The sequence below is a fragment of the Sinocyclocheilus rhinocerous genome, unplaced genomic scaffold (assembly GCF_001515625.1).
Source record: "Sinocyclocheilus rhinocerous isolate Xijiao unplaced genomic scaffold, SAMN03320098_v1.1 scaffold5, whole genome shotgun sequence".
In the NCBI taxonomy this organism is placed as follows: domain Eukaryota; kingdom Metazoa; phylum Chordata; class Actinopteri; order Cypriniformes; family Cyprinidae; genus Sinocyclocheilus; species Sinocyclocheilus rhinocerous.
Window position 1 is genome coordinate 1,378,236 of NW_015661874.1, and position 19,936 is coordinate 1,398,171.

Consider the following 19,936-nt stretch of genomic DNA (forward strand, 5'->3'; position numbering starts at 1 on the left):
GCACATTGATGGGGTGAAAAATATTATAAAAGGTAATGTTTTTTAATAAACACACACATTATATGTTATTTTTATATTAAATTCATGATTATTAATATTATTATTATTAATTTATAATTTATACATCAAATGAAATGGATGACTATTGCTATCGGAAATAAGATAAACTTTAAATATTAGGTGAAACACTTAAAAAAACCTAATAAAAAAGCACATATCAAAATTATGAAAACAAACTAAAATGAAAAAGAAAACTTAAAATATAAAAAAATATATATATAATTTATTTATTTTATTATATTACTTTTATTATTTATTGTTATTGTTTTATTATTGTTATTTATTATTATTATTATTATTATATTTATTTTTAAAGAAAGTCCTATACATTTTATACAGCACACACAATTAAAAATCATCTTTGTTAACTGACAGAAATCAAATAAAATGTAAATATTAGGTGAAACACTTAAACATAAAAACATAAACATAAAAAAATATTAAATGAAAATTAGAAATGTTGCCTTGGCAACTAACTAAATTTACTAAAACTAAAAAAAAACGAAATAAAAAAAGTACTAAAAATGACAAAAGCATATAAATTGAAAGCATAAAAAAGCTCAATCAAAAGATAAATTCAATAAATTAAATACTACAATCATATAAAAATTATACAAAAATACATAAAACATCCAATTTGTATATAATACACTGGTACAGTTATTAATTTACGGTACTTACATTTTTCTGTTAAGTGAGGGCAGCATAAACTGATTGGGAATTAATTTACTGGCCTCAGTCATGAAAACAATCAGAGAAAAGGCATGTCCTCCTGCGGACTCTCAGAGTGCAAATGTCTGCACGGAGGAGACGCTTGTCATTCACTACAGGACCTGAATGAAGACCCTCACACACACAAACAGGGCTGCAACTGTCCCCTGCAGCACATGAGTGACAACCATGAATATTTATCAGAGAGGTGACAGCCATTAGTCCGTCAAGACTGATTCACATCAATTCAAAGTGTGGCCTTATCAGAACATGCAACAAAACGGGCGCAATTAGACAGGATGGAGCGTCTGACTAATGAGCCTCTCAACGTCTTGCTGATCCACATCACCAGCTGCTTTACAGGTCAGCCAGTGTGTCCATTAACAACACAGCACTGCAGGCTGACTTCCTGTAGGTACAGTCAGACTAGACTCGAAGAATGCTCAATTATTTTGGACGAATATGGGCAGCAGCATACGATCAGGTTTCAGGGCCGTCATGAACCTATTTTTTTTTAGGGAGCACCAGTCCTGGCTCACTTTGTGCCCTTGGTAATATAAGGGGGGAAATTAATTAATTACTTAATTAATTGACTTCTGTAAGATGTGCTACTATAGAGATAAAGTTTTAAAGTAATTCATGTTAACTGCCCAACCTAAAACAAAAAGCTGCAGTTAAACAGAACTACTTAAATTCAATTAAAATACATTTAAAAAAATGCGCATGCACTGATTAATATCATTCTAATAATAGTAATAATATTTATCAGGTATTTTACAACAAAAATAGTTCATTTCTATGTAAAGTTTGTTGCCGTTGTTCTATATGTTGTTTTCTATATGTATATTTATAACAACAATATATAACTGTTTTAATAAATTATTTATTATTTATGTGTATGTTTATATATATAAAAACACAGTTTAATAATACATATTAATAATTGTCATTACAAAAAAATATATTCATTAATTATTTATTAATCAGGTATATTGTTGCCATTGTTCTGTATTGAATAGATATCATTAATGTAATATGCCATTTGAAAAAAAAAGAAAAATTAAAACTACTAAATTGTACAGGCTTTGGCTGAAATCAGACATCAAAACATTATAATGTACAGTATAAAAATTAACAGTTTGAAATGGAAAAAAAATAAAACCTGATATTATCCATCGGTCTAATCAGACTACAGATAATTAACAAACTGCTAATAATGCTCATATGCACACCAACATAATACTTGATACTTTTGAGTTGCAACACTTATATCACTCCCAGACTATACATGCGAATCAACCAAAGAATATAGAGATGTAAAATATGTTTTGAGCTGTGGAATTTCTCAAATAAATTCCCTTGTGTAAACTGGCAGTAAAATGAGCACCCAGCACACAAACAGTAGAAAGGAACATATTGGAAAGGAAGTGCATGATTCTATGTTATTGGGCTACCAGTACCTCCTCCTGGTCCAACATGTAGAGCTGATTTCCACTGATCACACACAGACGAGGATTCCAGTCGGGTTGCTCGTAGGAGGGAGCAGCAGCAAAGGAGGGCTGGTGTCGGAAGGAGGGGGGGACAGCATACCTCGCATCTGGGACAGGAGGAGGAGAGGAGAACGGGTAAGGGACTGCATGCCAATAATAAAAATACAAGACAAAACTATGCTTTTATTCCAACCAGTTCAAAGTCTATAAGCAGATTTAACCTGAACTTACAACATTTGACCAGTATGTGGCGCTGTTACCAAATATTCATCCACAAAGTTTAAAGAATCTATCCCTCAGAAGTCTCTTTGAATAAAACTCTTTTCCATAATGGATAAATGTAAGTTTAAATTGATTAAGCAAAACTTTGCCACATTATGATAACAACATAACTTCCTGGCTGGCATTTTAACAGAAAAATTATTGATGCACTACAGGAAAATGGTTTGAAGTTTCAAATGTATTTTTAAATTGCACTTTAATCGTGATCACAATTTCTGATATTGGCCTGTTGGTTAGTTAGTTAGTTAGTCAGTTAGTTAGTTAGCTAGCTCTCATGCATTGGGTGTTTCACTTCATTCTCTCAACCTGGCAACCTTTTCATAACTGCTCTCAGCACTGCAAAAACAAAAACAAAAGAAAGAAATAAAACAAAATAAAATAAAGTATTTTTTGTTGTTTTAATAGAAAACAGTTATGCAATTTGGAATTGTTGTAATTAACATTTTGCTGTGTTCACATTTGCTCGATAAAGTTTTACCAATTTTCATAATGTAGCAAGTGTGTTAATATATAATAAATACTATAAATCAGGAAACTAGATGAGGTCAAATAAACTCTCTCTTGTTTATTAATCAAGATTAATTTCTGTGCAAAAATAACCATGACTATAATTTTAATCGTCATGCAGCCCTATTTTATATTTTGACCAGCATTTATGAAAAAACAAAAAAAGAAGTTGTAGGATGACTTTGAAAATCATAATTTTAATTGGTGGACAGGTAATATGGCTAAACTAAGAAATATGAATATTGTATGAATATCGATTGACTTTAGGTCACAAAAATTTCTGAAGTTTTAAGGACTGATTTTCTAACCACTAGGTGAGCAAAGCTATACATTGTTATATTGCTAAATATTATTACACTAACTGTTTTCTATCTTAAAATATTGTTAGAATATATTTTTCAGGATTTTTTGATGAACAGAAAGTTCAAAAGAACAGCATGTATTTGAAGAAGAAACATTTAAATATCTTTCCTGACATTTTTGATTAATTTACATAAACATTAAAATCTTTACAAAAAAATACAAATGTACGGTAAAAAATTGCTCTTCACAAAGGCTCATAATATCAACCCATTATCTTTTTTAAATGCAATATCAGTCAGTAAAAGGACTGTAAGTGGGCCAACATTAATATCAGTGTAAAATCAGTTGGTTTACCATCTGGTTCTATGGGCTGTCATAGACTACCAGCCAAAAACAGTCCAAAAAGACACAATATGTACCTAAGTCTTTTCCCTCAGACTGTAAACGTATAACTCATGTGCAGACTTTGATATTGATGGCACTGTGGTTTCATCAGGTTTTAAATCGAGCTGTAAAGCTGTCACACGTTCGGCTCTGGCCCTGTCAGCCAAGGCGATAGCAATAAAGCGATTACTGTGGTTTTTGACTTTTTTTACTTCATCCCTGTTCTTCTATAAAACTCACAACTGGACGCGCCTCCCACTCTTTCGCTCTAGAAACTACAGCTCAGAGTTGATATTCTGCCCCGGTGTCCTCTCGTTCCATGAGCTCCTACCCTCTGAACCTCCAGCCAATCAGAAACAGGCTTGACAGATGGTGGCAGCATCAGAGGGATGCTGGACGGGCACAGGACGCTTCTGTCCAGACTCACACACACATTCGTCAGATTTCCTCCAAGCACTCCAGAACAACAGTGGAAGGCACTCACAAAACAGATCACTGGACTTATGCAGCCGTATGTTTGCTAGAATTTATGCACAGACAAGTGGACTCTTCTTGTTCTGCTTTCCATTTCTTTGAGCTAGTGGAAAAATGTCTTCAGCAAATGGAAAAAAGTCCAGTTCTTTACAAATAAAGTTGTGAAAACCTTCAAACAGCCAGATGTCTTTTACATTAAAGTATCATTGAGCATCAGTGGGATAATATAATAATAATAATTAATAATAATAATTTATGCATTTAGCAGACGCTTTTATCCAAAGCGACTTACAGTGCATTCAGGCTATACATTTTTTACCAGTATGTGTGTTCCCTGGGAATCGAACCCACGACCTTTTGCGCTTCTACCACTGAGCCACAGGAACATATATACTGTATATATATATATAATTCAGATTTTTATTATATTTTTTATTTTTCATTTTAATTTTAGATAAAGTTTAAGTAATTTTGTTGTGGGGTGTTGGACTCTGAACAAATGACAAGCATTTTTAGTAGTTTGTGTGTGTGTGTGTGTGTGTGTGTGTGTGTGTATGTGTGTGTGTGTGTGTATATATTTATATATTTCAATACAAGTTAAACTAAATTAAAAAATTAAAAATGGTACCATGGCAGCTAGTTGAAATAAAAAATATATATATATTTATTATATTTTATTATATATTATATTTTATTTCAGTTAACTTTTTTTATTTCAAGAAATGAAAATTTATTTTATGGTTTTATTTTTTTTTATTTTTCGTTTTAGTTAACTATAATAACCCTCTTTGTTAGTGTTTATCCAAGGCAGTATTTTTTTTTTGTTTAATAAATAGAAAGAAAGAAATACTTTTATTTAGCAAGATGTTACAAAAAATCCATTTCAAATAAATGCTGTTCTTTTGAACATTTTATTCATCACATAATCTTAAAAATAAATCACAAAAATATTAAGCAGCACTATATTCAGCATATTAGAATGATTTGTGAATGATTTGTGAAAGATCATGTGACACTGAAGACTGAAAATTCAGCTTTGCTGTCACAGAAATAAATTTCATTTTAAAATATTTTAACACAGAAAACAGTTATTTTAATATTTCCCAATAATACTGTTTTTACTGTATTTTTGATCAAATAAATACAGCCTTGGTGACCAGAAAACTTTAAAATTTAAAAATAAAAACTAGTCAACCCCAAAATAAAATCTGATCCAATAAGCACCATAGAAGAAAAAACACAAAAGTAGTCCATTTAAGGTTTCAACATATGAGACTAAGTATAATGACAGAATTTCCATTTCAAGGTGAACTGTTTCTTGAACATGACAGCAGGCCACAAAGTGACTCAAACAAGCACAGCATACACAGTACTGCGCCGCTGCTCTGAGCCGTATCCCCACCACTGGGCCGTGCAACACGCTCACTACAGCGCGCTGGGCTCCCCACTTGACAGTAAGCCAGCTGAAATAGTTTACGCCCTGGAAATAGCCTGTCACATCCAGCTCCGTCCTGACAAGAAGTCCTGGAGAGCTGGAGGAGCTTCCCAGCGCTGGCCTGTTCAACAGCACACTCCGCCACGTAAGAAACTACTCATGACAACAGCTAAAAACTTCACAGAGATAGAATATGAAATGATTTAGCTGCAGAGAATATGTGGAGTGACTTTATGCCAACTTAACACAAGGTACGATATGTTAGTGTTTATCCAAAGCATAAAAACTAAAGAGAACATACAACCTACTGTCCTTACGTACTACTACCTATACTATTTATTTATCTTTTGTTTACCACCTACATACGTCTGTCAGAACAGGCTGAGACACTAAATATGGATTGAACATTGAGGACTAGGAGTGACACAAAATAAAATGAATGAATCAGTAATCGTCACATCACTGGCACACGAATGGATCCTCTGCAGTGAATGGGTGCCGCCAGAATGAGAGTCCAAACAGCTGATAAAAGCATCGCAATAATCCACAAGTAATCCACACCACTCCAGTCCATTAATTAACATCTTGTGAAGCCAAAAACTCCATCATTAAGATATTTTAACTACACTTCTGGTTCCAAAACAGTCTATAATAACGCCTCCTCCATTGAAAAAGTCTCATCTCATGTTGTCCTCTCACATCAGAATCCACTGACATATTTGTTTAGAATGCACTGGACTGTTTTCACTTGTAAATGGTGCTAGATCTGTGCATATTTCTCTCCTGATTCAGACAAGATGACTTTTTCACTGTATAAAGGAATATTATGGATGTTAATTGATGGACTGGACACGTGTGGATTACTTGTGGATTATTGTGATGTTTTTATCAGCTGTTTGGACTCTCATTCTGACGGCACCCATTCACTGCAGAGGATCCACTGGTGAGCAAGTGATGGAATGCAAAATTTCTCCAAATTTCTTCCGATGAACAAAAAAAGCTCATGTACATCTTGGATGCATGGCCTGAGGGAGAGTAAATATTCAGCTAATTTTCATTTTTGGTTGAACTATTCCTTTGAATGTGCGCATGGTTAATGATTTCTGAACGTCCCGTTTTGGAGTTTAGCTGAAATAAACGTTCTGAATGAACATGGAAGGAGGCTTTGGGTTGTGAAAATTAAAGTATTTCTAGAATACAGTAATTGCGTTGGTAACATTTGCTTTGTTAAATTAAAAGCTGTTCTTCAAATGCATCCATTTCAGCACATGCACCAGTTAGCATCCTAAGCACCCTCTGACATCACAGACACAAACGCTGCAGGCGCTATATATTCAGCTAATTTTCATTTTTGGTTGAACTATTCCTTTGAATGTGCGCATGGTTAATGATTTCTGAACGTTCCGTTTTGGAGTTTAGCTGAAATAAACGTTCTGAATGAACATGGAAGGAGGCTTTGGGTTGTGAAAATTAAAGTATTTCTAGAATACAGTAATTGCGTTGGTAACATTTGCTTTGTTAAATTAAAAGCTGTTCTTCAAATGCATCCATTTCAGCACATGCACCAGTTAGCATCCTAAGCACCCTCTGACATCACAGACACAAACGCTGCAGGCGCCTCTTCATGTTCTCCATCACAAACGCTGGGTGTCATTGGCTAGCACACTTCTGAGAGGGTGTTACTATTCTTTCGTGGGCTGTGGGTGCTGATGTGTGCCGTGCACATGAGGATCAGGCCACGGATGGGTCAGTCTCACATTGTCATTACGCAGCCCAACAGGAGAAACACTGATTATTCACATCGCTGCGCTCCAAACAGTGCTAAAAAAAAATCACACAGTATCTCCAGATGCCTCAGGCAGGTAGTGCACAGAAAAGAGAGTAGATGCAAGTTTCATAATTATATCTGTGTTGCATTAGCAGATGTCAACAGTCTGTTATACAGTATGCTGAAAGGCCATGCTTTGATGCATGCACAAAAGCATTTCTGCGTTCATGCACCGTGATGGACATGTGACCTTACATCATAATGGACGTTAGAAGGCAGGAATGTCTCATCCAGCAGTAGCAGGAACCGAATGTTATTGCTCAAAGGATGCTCTTATATAGCTCTGGAGATGGACATATCAGCTTTGTCTCAAATGTTTCTCCTAAAACTCATTTGGAGATATACAAATGGATACAAATAGGCAATATTTCAAATGATTCATATTGAGATCTCTGACAGAACATCTGAGTAAACACTGAAAAAAAGTGCATTAAGCAACTCCGAAGGTCCACCATCAAAAGATATCTCAGCCAAACAGATGCCAGCAAACATGAACATTCAAAAGGTTGAGAATGTTGCTGATTGGCTAGCTTTCAAAATGGCTAAAATAACACATCTTTTGTTGTTCAAAGAGTCCAAGGTTCTCACCGAGAGGTCAAGGTTTAGCTGGTTACCATAGGTCAGTTAGCCCCTTCTGGTAGATGCCATTACTGCACCATCCTGAAGACTAAAAGCATCTCTCTCCATTGAGGGAAATGTAAAAGTAGTTGTGTACTCCTACAAATTAACTGTTTTGCATGCAAAATATAAAATCACAAATATTTAAGAATTTTACAGTTAGATGTTTTACAAGTGTCTAGGGCTGCATGATTTGGGGAAAAAGTCTAATTCCGATAACATTTTTGATTTAAAATGTGATTAAAAAGGCTCTAGGTTTGCTGTGCTTGTTTGTAGGGCTGCACAATTTGATCAAAATTTGGTGAGTTTACATCAATATCACAATAATAATAATAATAATAATAATAATAATAATAATGTTTGTTTGTAGGGCTGAAAAAGATTTTCACCATAAAAAAAAAAGAACAATGTCACCATAAAATAATATCAGTAATAATAATGAATTAGTCATTATTATGAATTATGAATAATTAAATTATAATAACAATAATGTTTTTTGTCATTATTAAATAAAAAAATATTAAACAAAAGAAACATAATTATCGTAAAAACATTATTATGAATTTTTAAATTTACATAAATGTAAATTTACAATACTGATATGCATGACTGTCTTAATTTCTTAATTTTCAAACATTAAACAATTGAGCTTTTATTTTGGTGAGAACACAGCTGTTCATAAGCGCTTCTCATTACAAGTTCGGGAAGATGGTTGGCACATGTTGCAATAAGCCATACTGTGATTTTGGTTCAATTAACTCTTAAAAGCCAGGCTGACATTTTTTCCTACTGCTTTTGACGTCACAGCTCAGATGACTGGCTTAAAAACTTCAATAGTTGCCTTTAGCAAAGATGGCAGATCTCATGTAATTTGAGGTGTCCTGCGCCAGTCAAGCAAACTTCTATTGGGATGAATGGGAATGCTAACATACATCGTTCTCCTGGTACTATAGACCTCCTTGGTTCACACAGAAGCAGGTGGGATTTATCAAGACATCTATTTCAGTGATAGCTGCCAAGTGGTAGCTGTTAAGTGGTATTAATTCAGTCAACTTTTAGGACGACACTAGCCTATAGCTAACAGACACGGACTAAAAGCCACAAAACTGCCATTTTGATTTAAAAAAACATTGTTTTTTTTAGCAAAAGTCTCAGTTTTCTAATCTCATTGCTCTCTAGGAGAAACAACAGAGATATTAAATCATAGTTTTTCATAGCTAATTCCCACTGCACACTGGAGTTATGAAAAGAAAGGCCAAACTCATGCAGTATTGATCGATAGCTGGAAGCTCCAGAAGCAGTGTCCACATCTACCTGCTCATCTCCTCCTCGCCGCATCCTCCACACGGCGTCACTGTAGCCGCACTTTACAGCTCCCGCCCCCCAAATCTACATACAGGAAACAAGGTTACTGCCCATGAGATGTCACTTCCGAAACACCCACTCTCTCTCTCTCGTTCCCTGGCTCGTTCTCACCCACACATCCCCAGCTTATTGCCATGACAACCGGGAAAAGAATAGAATATAAGTGAGTTTTAAAGAGACAGATGATCAGAGAGAGGGGGAACGAGAGAGGAATGGAAGACAAGGATAGAACTGGACGGAAAGCGAGAGAGGCAGAGAGAAAGACTGCTAAAATATGTGGGAGCGAGAAAAAAGCGAGAGACGGAGAGGAGGGAGAAAAAACAGAGAGCGAAGAGAGAAAGAGAGAGAAAAACGAGGGGTTTCGAGAGAAACGAAGGGAACGAGGACACTTTTTTGGGAAAAGAGAGACCATTTCTTGTTCCCATAGCAACCTAGCCATCCATGAAATACTCTATTTCTCTTTCTCTCTCTCTCTCTCTTCTGTCTTTTGCTCTCTCCGTTTGCTATGTATAGCTCATAGTATGTATATGACAGCAGAGATGTGATGAGTGAATGAGACGATGTGGAAATCAAAGAATGAATTAGTGGCAATGATGGTTTTATGAGCTCAGTTTTGAAGGAAACTGCCGCAGAACAAGCAAATAAAGTTACTCGTAAATCAGGGCCATTGAGAATTGAAAAGTGGCACACACAATACAGAAGTGTAACCCAAAATTAAATTTAAGGAAGCAGAATTAAAATAAAATAATAAATAAAAATGGGTGAAGTGTATATATATATATATATATATATATATATATATATATATATACTCAGTATACATTTTTTTAAGGTTATTTGAAAACTAATGTGATGGATATATTGTGGAGATGTGTGGCAAATTGAAAATAGTTTTGAAAGTACTTAATTGACAGAATTATGTCACTTGAACCAGAAATAAATTCCATAAATTATGTAACTATGTTGCAAAATGTGACTAATAAAATTGACCTGATGTGTGACTGGGTTGAATTTTTGATGAATTTCTGAATTAAAATTCAGTACAATCTCTTATCATTCCAATTCCAATTCTAATTCATCATCCAATTGCATGTGGCCATTCAATTCAAACTCATACTCAAAAAGTGTGGTAAGCCACATCTTAAACTCTGAATTTGGCCATTTTTAAATTACCGGAACGACTTTAACGGTAAATACAAAAATGCCCAGAGACATCGTATTAGATGACTTCAAACTATCCACTATCCACCTTTTTCCTGAAGGTGGAAGTCTCACCCGACTGGAATGATGCTTTCTCTGATGTTTCTAGTCAAATTACGCATTTTTCAAGCTCATAATATAATGTTAAACCTATGAAAACGGTTTTAAAAAGCACATGGCGCCATAGATTCATCACTTCACACTGTTGCAATGACCGTCTTTTTTGCAGTAACTCACCTGCCATAGTTTAATGAGTGGGAAGATGACATGAATCAATACGAGGTTAGCTGCACTGAAAACAGATGAGCGCACATACTGTATCCTACATACAGCTCCCAATCGGGGTGAAGTTTGTGGGATTTTGTCCACAAAATGATAAGAGCACACATTATTTTATTATTTCACACACAGTGTTTTAAAGGGTTCCAAACCCGTAAGACCTTCGTTCATCTTCGGAAAACAATTTAAGATATTTTTGATGAAATCTAAGGGCTCTCTGACCCTACCATATACAGCAAGGTAACTACCACGTTCAAGGTCCAGAAAAGTACCAAGATGATCGACAAAGTAGTCCGTGTGACATCAGTGTTTCAACTGTAAAGTTACGAAGCTACGAGAATACTTTTTTGCACAAAGAAAACAAAAATAATGACTTTATTCCACATTTTCGTCTCTACTGCGTCACTTTGGATGCGCGTTCACGACAGTACCATGACGCGAGCGTGTGGCGGCGCCACACAAGTGACGCAGTAGAGACGAAAATACTTTTCTGGACCTTGAACGTGGTAGTTACCTTGCTGTCTATGGGAGGGTCAGAGAGCCCTCATATTTCATCAAAAATATCTTAAATTGTGTTCCGAAGATGAACGAAGGTCTTATGGGTTTCGAACAACACGAGGGTGAGTAATTAATGACAGAATTTTCATTTTTGGGTGAACTAACCTTTTAACTTAAGCGCTGCAAGCCATGCTCGTTTTCTTTTGTCATCGTTTATGCAAGGCATACAGCATCGGACACAGACAGATTTGCTGGTATGCAAAACAAATACTTTACAGGAATTCCTTAAGCTTATACCAGCAATCTCATTCTCCGTTCACACAGAGCACATTACCGGTAATTTACTGGTAATGTTACAACTTCTCATACCGGTAAATTGCCGGAACTAATTTATTTTTTGAAAAGGTCCTGTTCACACATGATCTCTGAAAGGGGTTATTACGATTTCTATAATGCTATTGGTAACTTTTTGCTTATGTGTGATGGTACGTTCATACTGCTGAGTGTCAGTATAAGCCCAAAATAGCCATATCAACCAATGCAACATAAAAAATATATATGCACATTTAATATTTATCATATTAATTGAATTTAATAAGTGTGATTGCAGTAAGCAAATGAACAGTTATGAGTATTGTCATAATCATGCAGCCATATATCAGCTAAAAAAGGACAAGCTAAAAAAAAATCCAGCTTTCCAACAAACTCACTGGCAACCTCCTTTCATGTGTCTTCTTCTCACAGCCCCCCTCCACCTTTAATCCATCTGTCTCCCATCCTCCCCTCCCTCTCTCTCTCTCTCTCTCTTTTGGAAGCTCGTAAAAATTTTAAGTGAGACAGCATTCACAAACAACGAGACAAATAATATTAGATACTACAAAACACAAAAGAAAGGTGATGATGGTGCTCACGTCTGAGGAAAAAAAATTCTTAATGACAGAATAGCATACTACTCTTATTATTTATGCAGTACAGTATGTAGTCTGCACACAGTATGCACATTTTTATATTGTACCGTTCAAAAGTTTGAAGTCTGTACCTTTTTTTTTAATGTTTTCTCACCAAGGCTGCAGTTATTTGATAAAAAAAAAACAGTAAAAACAGTAACATTGTGAAATATTATTACAATTTAAAATAACTGTTTTTATTTTTATGTATTTTAACATGTAATTTATTCTTGTGATGTAAAGCTGAATATTCAGCATCATTACTTCAGTCTTCAGTGTCACATGATCCTTCAGAAATCATTCTAATATGCTGATTGCTGCTCAAAAAACATTTATTATTATAATCAGTGTTGAAAACAGTGGTGCTGCTTAATATTTTGGGTGGAAACTGTGGACATTTTTTATAGGATTATTTGATGAATAGAACAGAATTTATTTGAAAGATTTTTTTTTTTGACATTCTACATGTCTTTACTGTCACTTTAGATCAATTGAATGCATTCTTGCTCAATAAAAGTATTAATTTCTTTATTAAAAATCATCTTACAGACAGAAAAACTAAATAAAAACCATTTCACACTTTCAAATGCCCTTCAGAAAGAATCAGTCACGGATAAAACACCTATTATAATAAAATATAATGTACAAAAAAAAAAGTATAATAATAATCAAAATAATATATATGAAATAGTTGTGATTTATATATATCGCTTAAGTGCCCTTTTAAAAGAATCAGGCAATGATAAAACATATTTTATAACATAAAAATTTGCTCAATCTCATCCTTGACTGAAAATTGATCTGACCGATCAAAGGGATAGTATTTTATAATTCTTTAAATTATAAAAAATAAAATTGTTGTTATTTACTTGCCCTCATGTTGTTCCAAACAGGGGCGGATTTAGTGAATTGGGGGCCCCAGGCAAAATATAGGAATGGGGCCCTATACATTTGCACACATTTTCCTAGATCAACCTTGAGGTTCCGTTTTGCAAACCTGTATGATTTTCTTTCATCTGTTAAACACAATATATATTTTGTGAAAAAAATGTATTTTTTCCCCAAACTATAGATGTCAGCGGTTATCAACAACCGTCTGGTTACCAACATTCTTCAAAATATATTCTTTTGTTTTCAATAGAAGAATGAAATTGATACACATCTGAAATAACATGAGGGTGTGTAAATTAAGTATTTTAATTTTCGGGTGAACTATCCCTTTAAGGTATTTTTTCTAGAAATTTAGATAAAAATGATCATATTTATTTTCAAGACGACAACTGATACCATTCTCTGAATTATACATGCAACAAGATAAGGCCATGTGACAACAATGCAGCATACAAACGTCTGAAACGTTTATCGTTGCATATTTCACAGGCTATTTTTTATATATATATTTGGCAGTATACAGCGTATTTAGTAAGCTTGCATTCCGTTCTGAACATAGCCGTCCTGTCCTCCTGGATCTATTTTACATTTACCTCCGAAGAAACTGTCAAAACAAGTACGAGGTGCAGCACTGCCTCAATGAAGTTTGCATATTTGCATTGTACCGTATTTTCCTTTCACTGGAATATTCCACATGCTGAATAAATCACTGACGGTCTGGGGCAACAATATTTCCCATCCGTGTCCGCATAACACATGACACAGCCATCATTCGTTGCTTCAGCACAGAGTGTGTGTGTGTGTGTGTGTGTGTGTGTGTGTGTGTGGTATTTTTTTTCCCCATACTATGTGAGTCAATGGCCACCAGCAAATTTGGTTACCAACATTCTTCAAATTAATTTCTTCTGTGTTCAATAGAAGAATGAAATTGATTCAGGTCTGAAACAACAATTATGAAAATTTTCATTTTCGGGTGAACTATCCCTTTAAGGTATTTTTTCTAGAAATTTAGATAAAAATGATCATATTTATTTTCAAGACGACAACTGATACCATTCTCTGAATTATACATGCAACAAGATAAGGCCATGTGACAACAATGCAGCATACAAACGTCTGAAACATTAACCGTTGTATATTTCACATGCTAATTTTTTTTAATCTTTGCCAGTATACAGCACATTTAGTAAGCCTGCGTTCCATTCTGAACACAGCCATCCTGTCCTCCTGGATCTATTTTACATTTACCTCCGGAGAAACTGTCAAAACAAGTATGAGGTGCAGCAGTGCCTCAATGAAGTTTGCATATTTGCATTGTACCGTATTTTCCTTTCACTGGAATATTCCACATGCTGAATAAATCACTGACAGTCTGGGGCAACAATATTTCCCATCTGTGTCTGCATAAACATGACACAGCCATCATTCGTGTGTGTGTGTGTGCGTGTGCTTTCTTGCATTGCTCCTTAGTGTATTCCTTTATATGTCTTCATGCATGTGGGTCCGCTGAGAGAAAACGGGTCGTGATTTGGGTCCTGAGAGATAAAGCGTAATTATAGTGATCCGTCCTCAATCCAGATATAGACTGAGAACTGTGTCATTGTATTATTACCCTGAGGCCTGTCGCTAACATTCATACCTCCGCTAACATCACAGCGCAAACACACACAACACTTGTGCTGGCAGACGGACAGAACTTTTGAGAAGCAACAGAAGGCAGAACTGCAGAACCTGCTAGTCACTCCTGTAACACTGCTAAAATGCTATAATAATTCAACTCTATTGTGTTCCGAAGATAAACGAAGGTCTGAGAACTGTGAACTGTGTCATTGTATTATTACCCTGAGGCCTGTCGCTAACATTCATACCTCCGCTAACATCACAGCGCAAACACACACAACACTTGTGCTGGCAGACGGACAGAACTTTTGAGAAGCAACAGAAGGCAGAACTGCAGAACCTGCTAGTCACTCCTGTAACACTGCTAAAATGCTATAATAATTCAACTCTATTGTGTTCCGAAGATAAACGAAGGTCTTATGGGTTTGGGACGATGTGAGGGTGAGCAAACTAATGACAGAATTACATTTTTGGGTGAACTATCCCTTTAATATTTTTTTGGGTACTGTGTCACTTTTTTTCCAAGATTTTTTGATAATTATAAATTTGAGAAGAACAGCATTTATTTGAAATAGATCCTGTCTTTATAATGTTATAAATCTCTTACTTCTGATCAATTTAAATTATCCTTGTTGTATAAAAGTATTAGTTTCTTTAAAAAAAATCCCTCTTACTTATAAACTCTTTCCTCCAATCACACGGTCCCATGGGCCCACTTTACACAATCCAATCAATTCCCAATGGAGAAATTTAATTCCCGCCATACTGTTTTTCTTGATAAATATATTGTTTTACTTAACAATATGTCAGATTTCAAAAAATAAAATTTGTTTCAAATGATGCTTCATGTTGACTTCATTGTGCACAGATAAATATAAGCAAAGGTCCGTTCACACAGACAGCAATTTGTAGGGACAAAGTGACAGGAAATCACTAACAAGCAACAGGAAATGCAACAGTTAAGCATTAATCATTTCATTTATATAGAATGCATAAAATATCTAACACGCTTAATAAAAAAAAATAATAACAATAACTAAAATAATAGTATAGCCACAACATTTTACCACCAGCAACACACAACAGTATTTTCAGTGTGGTTAAAAAACAAAACAAACAAACAAAACAAAACAAAACAAAAACAAAACAAAACAAAGCAAAGCAAAGCAAAGCAAAGCAAAGCAAAGCAAAACAAAACAAAACATTTATAATGCAACAATGAGCTACTTTCATTATCAATGTTGAAAATAGTTGTGCTTCTTAATATTTCTGTGGAACACGTGATACAACATTAGTCTTTTGTAACATTATGTCTTTACTGTCACTTTTAATCAAATGCATCCTTGCTGAATAAAAAATATTAATGAAAAAATATATATACTGTATATTACTGACCCCAAACTTTTAAACAGTAATTTATTTGTTGACCACTACTTTTACTTAATTTTAGTTCATATCTGAATTCTGAACTTTAAGAAATCCTCTTTTATAGCCTGGAAATGAAAAGAATTAAAGAGCTGCATAAACATTCTGGATAAAAATCTCTTTTTGAGCTCGAAATGAACTCATACGAGTTGGGAACAGCATGAGTGGGAGTTTCATTTTTGGAAAACCACTTTTAACATAACAACAGCACTACTAATAAGTCAAGTCACCTTTATTTATATAGCGCTTTATATAAGAGAGAGAGAAAGCAGCAGAATCAATGATGCAAACTTCAAAAATGTAGCAAATACAAAATTCTGCTATAAAACAGCTATGGCAAGACAATGTTGTTATTCAGCTCGAGTCAGTTTAATGTTGATTGATTTCAGTTCAAGATAAGTGTCGATGTTGCAAAATTCATGAATTTGATTAGGCTATAAAACAGCTCAACAATAGTGTCATTTAGCTCAATTCAGTTTAAGTAATATTTACTAATCTACTATCAAACTACCATCTACTACAGGGGCGCGGGAAGATGTTTTCGGTTGGGGGTGCTGTGTGTGTCCGTGTTGGGTGGTCTCCTTGTATTAAAGTTAATCTTGTTCGCATTCTGTATAGATGTCTGATACCACGCGCCAGCGTCATGTGTTCATGAGGATTAGGCTAATCATCCCATATAGAAAACATCACAAGAAAAATTAATCATGTTTATAAAAGTAAACATGGGTTTATTATAGCCCACTTACAATTTACATTTCAGAGATCATTACAAATAAATTATTAAATGCTAAAACTGAATAAATTTAAATGAACAAACTTGGCGTTGCATTTGCAACCATGTGAAAACAGGGGGTGCTGCAGCCCCCCTCATCAGCACCCCTACTTCCCGCGTCCCTGATCTACTATTAGACTAATAATTGAAACATCTCCAGTGTTACATTTCTCAATAGCGTTGTGGTAGCGACGTTGTTTTCTGAATCAAATTTTGAAATCAAACTCTGAAATCAAAATTTTGTTGATCAAGTAGTGTGGTATAGCATCCACACAAGCTACATTTCCCCAAGCATTTCTGAAGCTCAAGCTCAAATCAGAAATAAAACTGCTAAGGATCACTGATCCTGAACCAGTAAGTGACGCCGCCACCATACACGGACCTTTAGCCGACAAAAGTACTTCCATATGACGGTGAATTCTTCTTCTTCGTGTTTTTCGGTGGTTGGCAACCAGCTTTTTGGTGCACCAGCTTGCCCAACACTCAATATCTCAATATTTTATTATCTGACCTCTGCGATCCCTAAAACTGTAAAAATCATTTTCATACTTCAGACTTCTAAACTGACATGAACTATACTGTAAAAACGATTTTTTTTGAATAAAAAATGGTTATCATAATATACTTTACAAGAAAATAATATTTCAGTTTTTCTATTTTAAAAATGTAATGTTTAATCCAAGGCCGGGCGCGCCGACCATTTTTCCAGTCCTTAAAATAGCAAAAGTGGATTCGGACACGCCCTAAACGCAATTGCGCCGTGCACTTTAGACCATGCGCTTAGATCGTTAAAATAGGGCCCAAACTGTCTAACAACTAAAGAAATAAAAAAAATAATAATAAAAGTAAAACTAGTTCAATAAACAATTAGTTCTAGGGTTTTGCCTGGAGCTACAAACAGGGGTTCTATGGGCTTTACAGAAAATGTCTGAGACAAATGCTATAATAATAATAATAATAATAATAATAATAATAAATTAATTAAAACAAATCTGCTTATAGTTTTAAAAAATCATATATATATTAAACAGTTTTATATATTTACTAATTTATTACTATACACACACAATTTATATTTAATCTATTTATGTATACATCTTTTTCCTCTGGTACCTATGATTTATAATATTAACATATTTTTTATTTATAATAATATTTTTAAATAATACTTAATAATACTATTTTTCTCACATAGCATAAATGGGTCTTAAAATACATAGATACTTTTATATTTTTAAGGGGAACCATTAGATGGTCCTTGGATACAAAAAGTGTGAAAATCCCTGGACTACTCAACTAGTTTGTGAACGCAGCTTCACACAGTGCAGCTTCCACTTGAGGGAGGGATGTCATCACGTTACATGATAAACAAGGGTTACTGCCATGTTGAGTTACACTAACTGGAATAGACACATGCTCTCCACTGTAACTCACTTCAATCTCAAACCCAGAGCTTTTGAGAGAAGCCCACTAAACAGTCATAAGCACCACTGCCATGTTGTTACCATTATCTCAAACCAGCTTTAATGTGAAAACATTTGAATGTCAGTGAATAATAACTGAAATTGTGGCCTGGTATTGTATGGCTTCAGAAGACATTAAATATAGCTCTTGGACAACTTTACGGTACTCCTTTTTTTTTTTTTGCAAGCCCCATGAGCAAACATCTGTGGAAAAGCATCCCTGGTCGAGTACTACGTAAATCTTCACCAGCCTGATATTATCGGAGAAACAACAGATAGCTGAAAATATGAATGAAAATCTGACATGAAAGCATGAGGAGAGAAACCTCAATATCAAATCATTTTTAAATGCAGAGTTGCAGACATGCAATAGCACAGTCTGTGCAAAGAGCCCCAGTGCTTTACTGATGGATCTTGCACACTTATTATCTTTCCTGAACTCATTTAAAGGCATCACATTAGTCGTTTTAAACACAACCTTATGCATGCATTATTTAAAGAAACAGTTTTATGGAAACAAACTCAAACGTACTAAATTATGCTTAAAACACAAATAAACAATGCACTATAAATTATTTGGATTTTATAGGAACAGAATTCACTTGATCTCAGTAATTCTGCAAAAAGCAGCATGTTTGACTGAATTGTCATTTCAAATAGAGTCTGTAAAAAAAAATCCTTACGGCTACAGATTTGATTAATTCCTTAAGATAATATTCAAAGGATAATGAATGTTTCTAATATCTTTCCACTCCCAATGCACCTGAGTGTTTTGATGAAAATATGGAAATTTGACATGAATTAGAGCCATGTGAGTCTTCTTATGAAAGAAATTCAGCTCTGTGGATACAGTGCTCCATCACTGCACTAATGTAGCCCTGTAATATTAATGCACAATTCCCCTGAGCTTTATTTATTCAGATCTCATAAAAACACACAGGATTTTAGTCTTCAAGATTACAAGTATCCTTATTATTATCGATTATACTTAGGGTTGGTGATTTGAACAAACTCTTGAAAGTATTAAACTTTAGTAACTCGCTGCAGACACAAATGATACCTAAATAAATTATAATAAAATTAAATAGAATATTATAATAAATAATATTTAATAACAGTACAGAAAATATCTTCCATATTTTAATAATTTTATATTTTAATTTCCTTTGTATTTAGTACAATTACAACATAAATAACAATTATTTAATATTTAAGTGTCTTTATAAAATCCATTTTTTTATTTAATAATAAATATAATAATATTTATTAATAATCTTAATAAATATTTCTTATTTATTTCTGAGTGTTGCACAAATAAATTTGAATGGAAATTAAAATCGCTCTCTTCAGGTTTATACATCTAACTGCACAGAAATATCCAGAC

At 34.3% G+C, this 19,936-nt stretch overlaps 1 protein-coding gene across 8 annotated transcripts in view; it reads right to left on the reverse strand.

Annotated features, from left to right (window-relative positions):
* Window positions 1-19,936, reverse strand: part of syngap1b (synaptic Ras GTPase activating protein 1b) — a 138,011-nt gene that overhangs the window by 110,128 nt on the left and 7,947 nt on the right. For all 8 annotated transcript variants that reach the window (XR_001638290.1, XM_016536335.1, XM_016536337.1 and 5 more), the window contains exon 2: window positions 2,232-2,368. Coding sequence is in view for 7 of the 8 variants with exons in the window: in XM_016536335.1 (XP_016391821.1) it covers window positions 2,232-2,368 (137 nt within the window). In the remaining variant the exon portion in view is untranslated. The remainder of the gene's footprint in view (window positions 1-2,231; window positions 2,369-19,936) is intronic.